General features: G+C 45.4%; 1 protein-coding gene across 1 annotated transcript; it reads right to left on the reverse strand.

Moving 5' to 3' along the window:
• Positions 1–2,060: 2,060 nt before the first annotated feature.
• On the reverse strand, positions 2,061–13,144 carry LOC137892318 (protein HEG-like). The gene is made up of 14 exons (XM_068737365.1): positions 12,688–13,144; positions 7,295–8,711; positions 6,654–7,165; positions 6,318–6,431; positions 6,012–6,134; positions 5,771–5,874; positions 5,604–5,659; positions 5,094–5,254; positions 4,522–4,656; positions 4,207–4,249; positions 4,066–4,103; positions 3,811–3,898; positions 3,496–3,673; positions 2,061–3,313 (listed from the first exon to the last, which is right to left on the reverse strand). The coding sequence occupies exons 1-14, from the start codon at positions 12,977–12,979 to the stop codon at positions 3,170–3,172; spliced, it is 3,405 nt and encodes a 1,134-aa protein (XP_068593466.1). The 5' UTR covers positions 12,980–13,144; the 3' UTR covers positions 2,061–3,169.
• Positions 13,145–14,948: the final 1,804 nt, after the last annotated feature.

Here is a 14,948-nt window from a genome sequence, read left to right on the forward strand (position 1 = left end):
GTAGACCGGATGGGCGTATTCCCAAGCCCCCTCCAGGATCCTTGCGAGAGTGAAGAGCTGGTCCGTTGTTCCACGGCCAGGACGGAATCCGCATTGTTCCTCTCAATCCGAGGTTCGACTATCGGCCGAACCCTCCTTTCAAGCACCTTGGAGTAGACTTTACCAGGGAGGCTGAGTAGTGTGATACCGCGATAATTGGCACACACCCTCTGGTCCACCTTTTTGAACAGGGGAACCACCACCCCGGTCTGCCACTCCCTAGGCACCGTGCCAGACCTCCACACAATGTTGAAGAGATGTGTCATCCAAGACAGCCCCTCCACACCCAGTGCCTTCAGCATTTCTGGACGGATCTCATCAATCCCTGGGGCTTTGCCACTGTGGAGTTGTTTGACTACCTCAGTGACTTCCACCAGGGAAATTGATGATGCTCCCACATCAGCCTCCAGCTCTGCCTCTACAGTAGAGGGTGAATTAGTCGGATTCAGGAGTTCCTCAAAGTGCTCCTTCCACCGCCCGATTACCCCCTCAGTTGAAGTCAACAGAGTCCCATGCCACCAGGCGCTTGCTGTCGGGCCCTCCGACTGGGCCTGGCTCCAGACGTGGGCCCCGGGCTTCCTCCGGGAGGGTCTCCTCAACTCTTCTTTGATTTTCCATTGGGGTTTTTGAACCATTCTTAGTCTGGCCCTTCGCCTGAAACCAATTTGCCATGGGAGACCCTACCAGGAGCTCTAGGCTCCAGACAACATAGCCCTCAGGGTCATGGGGGCACTCAAACCTCTCCACCACGTTAAGGTGATGGTTCCCCAGAGGGGGAACCATCACCATAACGTGGTGGTCATCAGAGTTATTTTTTCAAACGTTGAAAAGCTTCTTCCACAGAAGACATTGTACAACTGTTTTCACACTATGACGAGTAAACTGAACTTCATGTGTGCTGCTTGGTTCGACAAATGAACTTTTTCACAAAACACCACATCTGCTTCCATACAAAATGTGTATTTAATCAGATGCCCTGTACAACGGTTGTGTTTACATACCATCATTGTAGCTTTTTCTGTTTTTTTATGTATTATTTCAGCCACTACAAGCACACATTATCAGCTGTTTGTCCCAGCATGAAGTGTACCTCTTCTGGCAGTGTTAGGCCATAATACTGCCCTCTGGACTAAAAAAAAAGAGACATTTAAATGAATTTATCTCTTCCTTTCTTCAAATGAAACCTTACACTGTGTACAAATGAGAACCAAAGCAACACCACCATGTGGGGCAGTAGGAGCTCAGTCCGTGGTGACTTGGCTTGGGAACCGGAGGACCAAGTAGACTATGGTGTGTGGACTGGTAGCTGGAGAGGTTCCAGTTTACCTCCTGGTCACTGCCCACATCATTCACCCAATAATCACACTGACAGTTGGACATTAATCATTACAGTTATTGTTACTTCACCTGATGTAAACTGGCTGCAGTGCATTATCATACTTATGTGCAGTAACTCATCTTTTTTCCTTGCAATGTCACAATGATTATAAAGCTCTGAGAAGTTGTCTGGCTGTTGCTCTCCAAGAATTAGACAATACACACTTTAAAACCACAAATTATAATTTTTATGTTTGTGGAAGGACTAAACAAACTAAATATATTCAGTTAAGACATGCTGCCAACTGGATTGTTTTACTTTAGTGAGAGCTAGGCTAGCTGTTTCCCTGTTTCCAGTCTTTATGCTAAAGCTACGCTAATTGCCTCATGGCCAACTCCCAAAATGGAAATAAATTAGCATATTCCCCAAAATGTTGAACGATTCATTGAAAATGCTAAAATGATGTGTGATAGCAAACGTCACAATGACACCTTTCTGTTTCTATTGTGTTCCATTGTTTCTGACTCATAATTCACTTATTTTTGGCAAACTACTGTTTCCACTGTTCTAAATACAAAATATGTGAGTTTGTTCTGTTCTTGTTGCACTGCGTGATACTAAAACATTATACAAACTTGCAAAAACACTTTGTTTAAACAATCTTAACCTATAAAACCCAAAAGAGTGGCGTGTGAGAAAAACCTGCTGTGCAACATTTTTATTTAAATAAGCACATCTGACTAAAACGCCAGAAACAACAGACGACATAAACATAAAGACAAAAAGAGTCACATGAAAATAATACTCCATGTCGGAAATAGCAAACTAATTATGATACAGATTTACATTCTTTGCAGTCATTGACATTTATGATCCTTCTGGTAGTTAATTACTCCTCACACACACACACACACACACACACACACACACACACACACACACACACACACACACACACACACACACACACACACACACACACACACACACAGCAATATTTAAAACCCACACAATCGCTCTCTAAAACACACACACACACACACACACACACACACACACACACACACACACACACGTTTATCACTCTTCAGTCTGTCAGTGTGTACAGTATATGAGATGTCCATTATGCTACATGTCAAGGATTCGGACATAGAGGGAATAAATCCATGTTGGCATCAGAATTCAAAGTTGTTCATCAGTTTCTATTAAACACAACTTTAGTGCATCCTTCAGTGGTTTGTTATTGTCTTGTTCATCAATACTTCATTCTTAGACTATTATCTAAGAAGAAACTGAATATGTTTAAATCACAGCAGTGTCACACACACATTCATATATCAGCACGTAAAGGACCAGATCAATGTTTTTGCATGTTCTAGTCTATTTGCTACACTTCACATTACTGCTGTTTTTTTGTGTGTTTTTATAATCTGTGTTGTGTTCTTCCACATTCCTGGCAGAGCAGATTTTTTAAGCAAATCTGCACTTCATGACCAGGCAGCAACAAGACAGATTATGATTGTTTACTGTCATGGATCATCTTCCTCAAGCACGTTTCAAACATCTGCTAATAGTTTTTCATCATACGGTGAAGTAAATGAGAGTCAGCAGCTGCCTGTGAGGCCGGAAAAACACATTAGACCGTCTTTACCAACACAGCAGCAATGTAAAGTGTGAGTTAAAGTAAATGAGCTAAAACATGCAAAATGATCAAATGTCTCTTACTGTGACAGAAAACCATCACGTCACAATTTACAGTGTGAGAGATGGGTGAGTTTCTGTGTGTGTGTGTGTGTTTTTAAGGCGGGGCAGTTAGAAGTAGTCTCGTCTTCGTGAATCGTCACTGATGAAGGAGGGGTTCCACTGGGCGGGGTAGATGCACGAGTGGCGAGAACCCGGCAGACCTGTGAACGGATACAGGCCGTTTCTCTCAAGGTCCGAGTTACGCAACGCAGGCTGAGGAAAAGAGCGCAGAAAGAGAGAACATGTGTTTAGATGTATTGAACAGCTTCTTCCACGCCAACACAGTGGTAGTACAGATTCATCTAAACACACAAACAAGTGCTTCACTTGAACAATGAAGGGAAATGAAGAGAGCGTGGGAGATAAAGCGAGAGTTGTGTTGCGTGTCTCCTCACAGAGTAGTAAATGTCAGTCATCTGCAGCAGGTTCTTGGTGCTGCCGTTCTCTTGCATCTCTATGGTCTCCCTGCCCCACTCCGTGGATATGCGGTTGTTTTTGGGGAAGTCTGCGTATGGGGACATCTGCAGGTCTCCACTCTTGAAGATGATCTTGTTGATGTCATTCTTGTCTTTCCTTTGAGATCAAACATTGTTAAAAAGTTAAACCTGCCAAATGTCACCGGAATTTTTCAAGTCATCAAACCATTGAAAGTAAATGAAATGCACTGCAAACCAAGAGAGGTTTTGCCCGAACAATAACAGAAGTCTTACTTGCAACAGGTGACAATGAGAGCAATGATGAAGATGAGGAGCAGAGCGCCTCCTGCAGGTGACACCACGATTGCGATCAGCTTGTAAACTGCAATGTCCAAAAAACAACATATTAAACGCTACACTTTAAAAACCAACGTGAAGATCACGAGAGCAAATTTGCATTTAGTTCACAAAAAAAAAAAAAAATCTTCTATTGAAGCTAAAGGTTTTATATTATGCCTGTTCAATGCCTGGTTTTTAAAGGCCACTTACAGTTTCCACAGTTGAATCCTCCAAATCCAAACATGCACCTGAAAAACAAAACAAAAAAACAGAATCTGCAGTGCGAATGTCGGAGTGAAACCGCTCAGTGTGAGCGGATCAATTCATGACATGACATCAAGTTGAACTTACGGAACACATGTGCCATTTTCCAGCTTGTAGCCATCTCCGCATTCTGAAACGAGACGTTTCACTTCAGAAAGAAGTTTGGAACAAGGAGTTCCAAAGCCAGTATCGTTTTTCTAAAATGCCCTGGTCTTAGTTTCCATGAATTTCATGTGAAATATTAATGTAAATTCTGTTTTTGTCAGGAAGGAAACACTTTGTTAATTACATTTTGAATCATATTATAAAATGCACTTTGCTTCTTTTTTTTTAAATCATCTTCTTGTCATTGTCGTATTTAGTCATTTAAAAACACAGGAGACATGCACACACTTAGCTCACCTAGGCAGGACAGGTCTTCAGGGTTGTGCTTGTAGTAACCTTGAAGACACTGGCAGTTGGCTGTGCCGCTGTTGTCGGTGCAGGTGGAGCGCTCTGTATCACACTGAGTCTTCTGGGCCACACACAGACTTTCCACTGGAACACAGGGTGGACACAGTAAGTACACAACAGCACAGGGGTATAGTCAGAAAACACAAAAAGGAAAGCTGCCTTGTGTTTTAGGTTTCATCTCAAGAGGAAGTCAGATTCTTGCATACATTTCTGCTGTATGTGTGAGCTCACAGTGATCTTATTGTAGTGAGTTGAGCTATTGATCACTTCTGCTCTGCTGTTATTGTAAGATTTCGTGTCGCCGTTGTGAAATATAGCAGCTGGATGTTGAAGATTTTGAGCGACGTAATGATGCAACTGTGGGAGCTGTTTACGGCCACATGGTGCCCTCTAGTGGTCGTAAACACACTCACAGCTAATCACATTTAAAGTAGGTCAGTTAAAAACTGTATTCAATTTGGCTAAAATGAGCAAAAGTAAACCCCCGATGACTACGACTGCTAGCTTTGACGCCGTGTTACCGTGGTACGTGAGCTGGTGGTGCAGCACCATCCGGCAGTGGGCCAATGAGGAGCTGCAGTTGCTGAGCGACATCTGGATGCTGTTGTAGACCTCTGCGCCCGTCACATCGGTGGTGACGGAAAACATGTTGACAGCTGAGATGCGAACCCCGTCCTCTCCTCTGCGGGGAAGAGGTCGGAGGTCAGTACGGAGGTATACGCCGACAAATCGCCCGTGTTGCATCGTTTAGTTCAAAAATGTGAAGGCTGGTGGGGTAAATATAATTATAACCACTTTGCTCTTTTGTGATTTTGATAATATAACAACAGATATGGAATAATAACAGCTCAAAATCGCTAATTTGCCTCAGAGGGCTCTACGATCTGTACAACAACACCCTCTGTCCCAGGACCCTCGCATCAGAAAAGATACAAAACTTCCCGGAGAGAGCAACGGAGGAGGGATCCCTTTCCCAGGATGCCTAGCAGCGCTATAGATGTCACGCGCACAGAATAAACAACATGACTTACTTCTTACTCAGCGTCGAGCGGCTGTATCCTCGGAGGACTGACAGTGAAGCGTTGAGCTGAGGTGGAGACAGGAAGAGAGTGTGTGGGAGACTTAATACACAGAAGCCCAATTGAGTTTTTTCTCCGAAACGAGCGGAGGCGATGCAGCGACGTGGACTGCCTCTCACCAGCTGGACGATCTCTCTCTGGATCTCATGCATGGTGGCGCCGGTGAAGATAACAGGGTCGTGTGGCAGCCTGTTAACACTGAAAGTTCCCAGAAACGCCTTTGCTGTAGAAGGGGAAATATACCGTCGGTGAATCAGGAGAAACAACTTAACTTCACGTCTAATTCATGTTCGCGTATTTCCGACATCTGTGATCGAATTGTCGTTTTTGCTGTTATGTATTAAAGGTTGTTTTTTTTACTTCTGGTGCACGTGCGTCCATCCTCCAGGTCGAACCCGAGCGGACATTCACAGCTGAAGGAACCTCGTGTGTTGACACACCTGGACCCGACGGGGCAGGGGTCCCTCTCACACTCATCCACATCTGGACACACGAGCACATGCTGCTATTACAATACAACTGCTTACAACCGACACCTGAATACTTCTCTTAATCCTCGACACTATATGGAAAAATAAAAACGTTTTCAATTTGCTTGGGTGCATTGAAACACAAGCGTTAACATAGCAATCTGTGAGGAAGAAGAGGAGGAGGAGGGACGCTCACCCTGGTTGCAGGTCGGTCCTGTCCATGCCTGCTGACAGTGGCAGGTGAATTGATGGCCCTTATAGCTCACACACATCCCTCCGTTCATACAAGGGTTTGACACGCAAGGGTTTCCTGGAGTTCAGAGAGGAGAAACGGCACGTTACCGTAAAACAGAAGAAAAATCGAACCGTTAAAAAGGTTCAAATCAGTGTAATTACAGTGGTTTCGCGCTGACATTCATCATGTCTAATCAATCCCATAATGTGAATTGTTCATAATGCACTTTTTCACACTATGAAAAACGGAATGTCAAGGAGTGTCACTTAAAATGAAGGAAGAGTGTAGACCACTGACTTGGGGGTGTTGGGGCCTTGGTGGGTGATGTCGTCCCCACGGGCTCTGGAGTTCCTCGTTCTGTCTGTCTCCCTGTGGTCTGCAGAGGCTCCGTACTCTTGGTTGGGGCGCCGTGGGTGTAGGTGGTGGCGGTGTAGGTGGTGGTGGTGGTGGTGGCGGCGGCGGTGGTGGTGGTGACGCGCCGCCTAGTAGTCGTGGCGATTCCTGGAGCGCTTGTTTCTGCCCGCAGGGTGGTGGCATCCGTGGGGTTAGCCGTCCAAGTCGAGGGCTCCTGAGTTCGGGTGGGTGTCACGCGGTGAGTTGGGTGCGCTGCAGAGGTCACGAGGGCCAGGGTGGAGGATGCGGAGGAGGATGCCGTGGGCGGGATGGTGGCCTCGGTGGGCGACCCCGGGGTAGAGGTGCCAGCGGAGCTACTAAACATGGAGGATGAGGTCGCGGGTGTGAGAGGAGGGGTGGTGGGGTTGGCGGTGGACACAGTGGCTTTGAAAGTGTCTTCCTCTGTTATCTGTGATCTGTTCGAGAGAGAATAATTAAACCAAATGTCTTACAGGCAATAACTGAAAATAGCATTTGCAACAAAAACGTAATACCTTTCCTAGAACCATTATCCTTTGTTCTATATAATTATAGTAAAAACGTACCTTTCGGTTACAGTGACAGGCGTGGTGGTGAGGAAGACCTCGGTAACCGGCGCCGGACTGTCTGTTAGATAGTCGTCCACTTCAGATGTACTGCTGCTGACTGTAGGCGTCGCTGTGGTCAGACCCAAGCCCCCGCTGTCCTCCCTGGTCTGGGATGAAACCCCCTCAGTACCCTCCTGGTTCTGAGTGCTGGATCCGTGAGCTCCGGTGGAGGACTCAGTGGAGGTTGTAACACCGGAGCCCGACCCCTGCTCTGTCCCTGAGATGACAGTGGGGCCTTGTGCAGGTGAGGTGACGGTAGGTATGGAGGAAACGGACACTTCAGATTGGTCAGTGCTGGGCTCGGTCACCCTGAGAGGTGGGGTCGAGTCGGAGGTCTCCTCTGATGTTGAGGTGTCTTGATGGTGGGTGGCATTAGGTTGTCCGGTTAAACTTTGGGTTCCTCTGGACCCCCCCGTGCTCCCCGTCTCTGGATATCGCCCCTTAAAGGAGGGGGTCATGTGTTGGTCCGTTGTGTCCCTACTGTCAGTCCTGGTGGACGGGGCGCTGTGGGTGTAGTCCTCAGTCTCTGTAGCGCTAGCAGAAATACCCCAGGTGGAGGGGGGCTGATGGGAGTTGGAGTCTTCCGTAGAGGCGGAGGAGGTGCTGTTGCTGGAAGAGGAGGTGACAGACAGCAGGGTCCTCTCCCCGGCGCGGCTGATGGTGGTGGAAGTGTCGGTGCTGTCGGTGTGGACGGCCGCGTGGGACGTCAGGGCTGAGGCGTCTCCTAGTCGGAGGGTGGTGTCTGGGCTGTCCCGTGGGAGTCTGTCCTCCTCCGTCCACATCCAGGAACCAGCCTCCCAGGACACAGCTGGGGAGGCGTCTGAGACCTGATCTGTGTTAGTAATGTCCTTCCAGTCCCTGCTGCTGCTGGTGGTGGTGCTGCTGCTGCTGCTGCTGTTGTTGCTGCTGTTGCTGCTGCTGGTGTTACTGCTGTTGCTGCTGCTGCTGCTGCTGTTGTTGCTGCTGTTGCTGCTGTTGCTGCTGCTGGTGTTGCTGCTGCTGGTGTTGCTGCTGTTGCTGCTGCTGGTGTTGCTGCTGCTGGTGTTGCTGCTGCTGGTGTTGCTGCTGTTGCTGCTGCTGGTGTTGCTGCTGCTGGTGTTGCTGCTGTTGCTGCTGCTGGTGTTGCTGCTGTTGCTGCTGCTGGTGTTGGTGCTGTTGCTGCTGCTGGTGTTGCTGCTGTTGCTGCTGCTGGTGTTGCTGGTGTTGCTGCTGTTGCTGCTGCTACTGGTGCTGATCCTGCTGCTGCTGCTGCTGCTGCTGCTGCTGCTGGTCTCAGTGGTGGCTACGACAAGGGTGGAGGTGAGTGGTTCAGTAGACTGACTAATGTCTAGTGACCTGCTGCTTGTTTCTGTGAAGGTCTGTGTCTGTTCAGTGTCTGCGGAAAAAGAAAAGAAAAAGAAATAACATTATTAAGCGATAGCTAAGACATTCATAAGACTCTTTAACTTCTGCTTCACACTATCATTTTATTTGTAATTAACTGCTTTTATACATTTCTTCATACACATGGCAAAAGGCAAACAAATGTACATTGCGTTTATATGTATACATACAAATAATTACCCCTTTAGTTAATTAATCCTTTAGGTTTTAGTAATCCAGTTCGTACACAGCATCATTGCGGGAACAAGTAGTTGATTCATGAATTAGTTGACTAACCTACTGTTGTGTGAACCAGCTAACCTAATGCCTAGATGCTGATATTAAGTCATTCAAACAATATTCATGGTCTGGCTGTTTCTGTCCACATAGTGGCTCACTTCCAGCCGCGGCCACCAGAGGCTGCTCACCAGGCAGGAAGCAGAACCGCAGAAAAAGGGGGAAGATGCTTGTCAGAAGAAACATTGCTTGCTGCAGAGGCAGTGCATTTTTTTGGGCGGAGGACAATTGGCAGGACCGGCTCGTAAGCTTTTGACAAAGGCTTGAGGTTCCTAAATATGGCGCTGACGGTCTCCCTTGGGGAATTGTCCATTTCCTTCCTAAAGCTGAGTGAGCACAAAGGCTCTGGCAGCAAACTGTCACCATGGATCTGGGCGTGTCTTCATGCTCAGCGTCAGAGGAGAGGTTGGTCATCACAACAGTGACCTATCATAGGTTTTTTTTTTTTATGTTGACATGGTGAACAAGTTCGCATCCAGCCGACACGCGTTACATTAGCGTTCATTTGGACATTAATAAGCCCAATATTTACTCTCCTTTTGTCCCCATGCTGCATTGTGTCCACGATTTAACTTTGTTTCAGCTGTTTGATGCAGGGCGAGAGTTGTGCACAGTAGCAGAGGTGTGTTGTTGTTGCTGAAAAAGACAACGAGCCTCTGCATCTGTGGATTCATCACTATACGTTACATATAAATATTGACGAGTGTCGCTTTGAAATGACATAACTAGTGAGCTTAAAGAGAACTCTTAAAGTATCAAGTGTATGTGAGAGAAAAAAGGTCTTTTTCTCGGCCCACCACTGATGCTGTCTGACAGCCTGTGTTACCTGGCCGGTCTCCAGCAGGCCCGGACTGGAACAACAGCACTCTGAGGCTGAGCGTCGGTACTGGACAGCATCCTGACAGCCAACACACACACACACACACACACACACACACACACACACACACACACAGCCACCAGCAGCCACCATCCGAAACCAATGGAGGGGAGAGTTCAACTGCAGAACGCCCCCCCCCCCCCCCCCCCCGCCCCCCCCTGGGAGTCTGCGAGGAGAACTGGGCCACTGGACTTCTATTTTTCTCTCTCACTTCCTCTGCATGTGTCTCTCTCATTATTTCATTTTCTCTCTCTGGATGAAGTCCGGGCAACGAAACTCAGACAGGAACGTGGTGTTGGCAACCAGTGAGGGACGCTCCCAGATCCTCCGCTGTTTATCTCTCCAGCTGTCAACAGAGCCGTGATGCCGTCGTCTTTACACCAGAAGCTCTGTGGCTTGCGTGTTTGTTTCAGCAAAAGGCAGTAGTGTAATCATATGAATGAGGACGCACTCTGGAATGAGGTTGTGAATATATATATAGCGGTTGATTTTTTTTTATTGCCTACAGATCAAATAAGTAATTTGTTGCTGAGGAATTTTGTAATCTTCAGTGACTAAATATTATTGTTGGGAACAGGAAAGGTGAAATCGGTGAGAGGACAGTGAATCATTTCCACTTTATCATTATTTAGCAGGAACTACTCTTTGCATTCCCCCCCACACATTTTCCCTGAGTAGTTCTGGGCAGCTCCCAGTCTGAAGCATCTCACTGGACAAAAACTAAATCTTCACGATGACCATCTTAAGTTATCGCTGACATCTCTGTCAACTTGTAGGAAATAAAGCCGGCGACCACATCTCAGTACAACGGTCAATTTTGTATCAGTTAATAAATGCAGAATACTTCGGGATCAAATGCAGAAGCCAATGACACCGTATGTCATTAGCCCATTAACTGACGCAGTATTTATAGTTTAATATTTCACTAAAATGAATGAAATATAGCAGAGAGAGAGAGAGAGACAGAGAGAGAGACAGAGAGAGAGACAGAGAAACAGAGAGAGAGACAGAGAGAGAGAGACAGAGACAGACAGAGAGAGACAGAGACAGAGACAGAGAGAGAGAGAGACAGAGACAGACAGAGAGAGAGAGAGAGACAGAGAGAGACAGAGACAGAGAGACAGAGAAACAGAGAGAGAGACAGAGAGAGAGAGACAGACAAAGAGACAGAGAGAGACAGTGACAGAGACAGAGAGAGAGACAGAGAGAGACAGAGAGAGAGACAGAGAGGGACAGAGAGAGAGAGACAGAGAGAGAGACAGAGAGACAGACAAAGATAGAGAGAGAGAGAGACAGAGAGAGAGAGAGAGAGAGAGAGAGACAGAGACAGAGAGACAGAGACAGAGAGAGAGAGAGAGAGACAGAGACAGAGACAGAGAGACAGAGAGAGAGATGCAGCATCATTACAAAACTGCTGTACCTACTGTGCTGCATGTGTACTATTAGTAGAGTACATGGTACACTCTATTGTGATGGATTGGCAAACTGTAGCATTAGTAGTGTTAACAGTAGAAGCAGTAGTTAGTAGTAGTTAGCATGTTAATAATAAGAGGAGTGCAGTTGCAGTGCAACTATACTACGGTTATAAAGAGGTAGTAAACCATAAATAAAGACTTTTACACAGAGCGGGGAGATCGGCCAAATTGTATGACGGTCCAGTTCTCTCTGTTGATGAGGCGCAGGCTCAGGTACCCTTTCTGTTTCATGCCAGTGGTCGCATTATGCATTCTAAAATTCTAAAATAATTCTCTGAGAAATCTTAATTCGTACCCTCTGGGGCTTAAATATCTCTGTCTTCCTATTTGCATTATTCATTCATTTATGTTTATGTATATTTACATCGCTGTGTCTACGGGGGGAACCTGGATTCAGCTCTTCAGTGGTCACATGTGACAGGATGCTCTTGAGCAACGCATACAGCGGCCCATACACCTGATCAACACCTGAGCCGGCGAAGACATGTCAAGACCTTTCTTTTTGTGCAGTAACAGCAACACCTCAGCTCTAACAGGAAACTAGCAAAAGAGGAGCAGACGCTGATCACAGTCGATGGCTCACGATAAGAGCTACACATTCAGCAGAGGATCTCTGAGTGTTCAGGTAAACTGGTGAACCACATTCATGGACTAGGACTCCACACATACGAGCATACAGTATGAGTCCTAACAACACGTTTCATATTGAAGCAGAAATGAAACAATTGATCAGCGACAGAAAATTGATTTGCATCCATCGATTGGTTGTTAAATTAATTTCTTTAAGCAAAAATGCAAAAATAATGCTCTGGGTCCAGCGTCTCACTAGTAAAGAATTTTGTGTTTTTCTCCGTCTTCTACAATAATAACTGTACTTTTTTGAAGCGTTGGTCTAACAAATGAAGCAGTATTTGACTCAATGAATGGAGAAAATAACAAGCAAAAACATTTAATGAAAGTAAGTGTTGATTTCAGCTCTATACTGACACAAAAAGAGAGCAATGCACGTGTTTCATGACACTGTGTAGGATGCTTATTTCGTCATGCAATGTGTGGCAACGTGCAACTTTGTCTTTTGCATTCATGTTCAGGTAGTTTAACGGTACATCTGGGGACAGGACTACAGTTGGAATTAAGATATTATAGCAATCCAACACAAATTACTTGTAGGAACTTCTCCAAATGAATCGTATTAATATGGTTACAATGGAAACTGACATCTGGAGTCTTTACTTTGCAGGAGAAATAAATGATCAAGTGGAATAAACTCATCAAAGTGAGCTGTTAGTCTGGACAGATGCACTTGTCGTGAGAGGCCGCAGTGAGAGGGGTCTTACCCGAATGCCCTGCAGCAGCAGCGGCTGCAGCAGCAGCAGCAGCAGCAGCGGCGGTGTGTGTGAGCAGGATGTTCCTCTGTGATGGGGATAAACTCTCGCCGGAGTGTGAAGTTGACGTTTCACTGCTTTCCATGTTACCGAGTTCATCTGTGGCGGCCGAATAATGCGATCCCGCTGTTACCGGATCCGTGGTGTTGATGGTGGGGGTACCTGCCCCGAGGGGCCCCGGCAGACCCAGCAGGAGGACCGACAGAGACACACAGAGGACCTGATTCACAAACCACGTTTCCATGATTTCCAAGACCCCCACACGGTCGCCGATAGTTTCCGTAAAGTCGAGTACAGGCCGGGGGAGTCTCCCGGGGACACCATGGGAGGAGCGCTCCGGCTAGTAGCGAAGTTTCATAAGAATTAAATAAATCCTGGAGCAGGTCCGGAGGAGATCCGCTGCTCGGACGGCGGGGGAACGGAAGATAACAGAGCCGAGGCAGCAGCCTATTATCACGGCGAAGGAGCGCGGGCTCCTCCTCCTCCTCCTGCACACACGCACACACACACACACACACACACACACACACGCACACACACACACACACACACACACACACACACACACACACACACACACACACACACACACACACAAAGAGAGAGAAACACTCGCGCACACACGCACACTCACAAAATAGTGTTTTTATTTAACCCATAGACAATTCAACACAGGGGCTGCTTTTGCTGCCTTCAGGTGTTATCGGAATGTTCCACTTCAGCCCCGAGAGACTTAAAGTTTTGAGACAAATCATCTGGAATGATGTTAGCAACTCATCAGTCATTACCATTAAACATTATACAATTAAAAATCATATCATCGAAATCAAAATCCTATTATTGAAACCGTATTAATACATTTTAAAGTCATACTTTTGAATTTCCGAGCCATTAAAATTAGTATTTTTAATTAATTTCTAACTGTATTTGTTTAGCTGGTGGGAAATAGCTTGAAATGGCAACAAGGTCAGTGCAGGATGACATTTGATTCTGCAGTATTTTAAACTTTCAAGGCAAAATAGTATCAATAATAATAAACAGTGTAAATGATTTATCCTTTCGACCCCTCTCAGTGACTAGCAAGAGCAGCACATCAGCCCTTCATTATGGTGGTGGGCTGTTATGATGAAGAATATTGACAATTTTACAATAGAGTGATGCAATCAGTGCAACACCCTATAATGATAAAAGTACAATCAGTGCATTTACATTACTGGAATATGAATCCCACTAGATTTAGCTGGCGTGAACTCCAGTTGCCTGCAATGTTCAGACCACTCGTGTGTTGAGTGTTTTCAAACTCATATATTTGAGTAATCGAGAGAGCAGTTGATGAGGAAACGAGGTATACGAGTATCTTTAGGCCTACAGATATGCCTGTTTGCAGGTTGCAGAGCTGATAACAAAATGCTAAGAGGAAGTGGTTTTTACAGCTTCGCTTGTTGAGCTACTAGAACAGTGACTCTTCTGAACCGTGCGACACAAACGCGTCACTCAAATAACACGACCTTATGTAACATACAGTCTATTCCGCATGTTTAAAAAATAAATAAAAAATGACTTATTCCTTCTGTTATAACTTAGAGCTATGAGCCGATCGGACGCTCTTCCTCATATTAAAAATAAATAAATAAATCACAGCCACCAGGATGCTGGCTGTGATTTTTAATAAACGGAGGGACTCGAGTGGTTCTCATTCATGGAGAAAACATCAATGTTGAATGATGCATTCAAACATGAATAGCGTGCTGTAGTTCAGAGTTAACCCACTTTGAAGCGTGCATCTTTGAATACGACATTAATTTGTCATCTGACACCACTAATCTGATTTTGATCAGATTTGAAGAATGCATCTTCGGTAATGTGGTCCAGCATTTAAACAGTTAGACAAACATTTACATTTCAGATTGGTCCGACTGTTGGTCTGATTATCAGTTTTGCTGCTTTATTTGTTGCTTTGTTTTTGTTTTCATGTAAATCACTCTAAGCTGGTTTTGTACAATATTGTGCTATATACACAATGACATTAAATAAAATTGATCCCATCGTTAATATATTTTATACAACATAACCACACTATCAGTCTATCTATCATTCTATCCATATATATATATATATATATATAGATATATATATATATATATATATATATATATATATATATATATATATATATAGATATATATATATATATATATATATATATATATATA

Source organism: Cebidichthys violaceus, unplaced genomic scaffold (genome assembly GCF_023349555.1).
Source record: "Cebidichthys violaceus isolate CVI_PGR_0920_01 unplaced genomic scaffold, fCebVio1.0.p SCAF_11, whole genome shotgun sequence".
Taxonomy (NCBI): Eukaryota; Metazoa; Chordata; class Actinopteri; order Perciformes; family Stichaeidae; genus Cebidichthys; species Cebidichthys violaceus.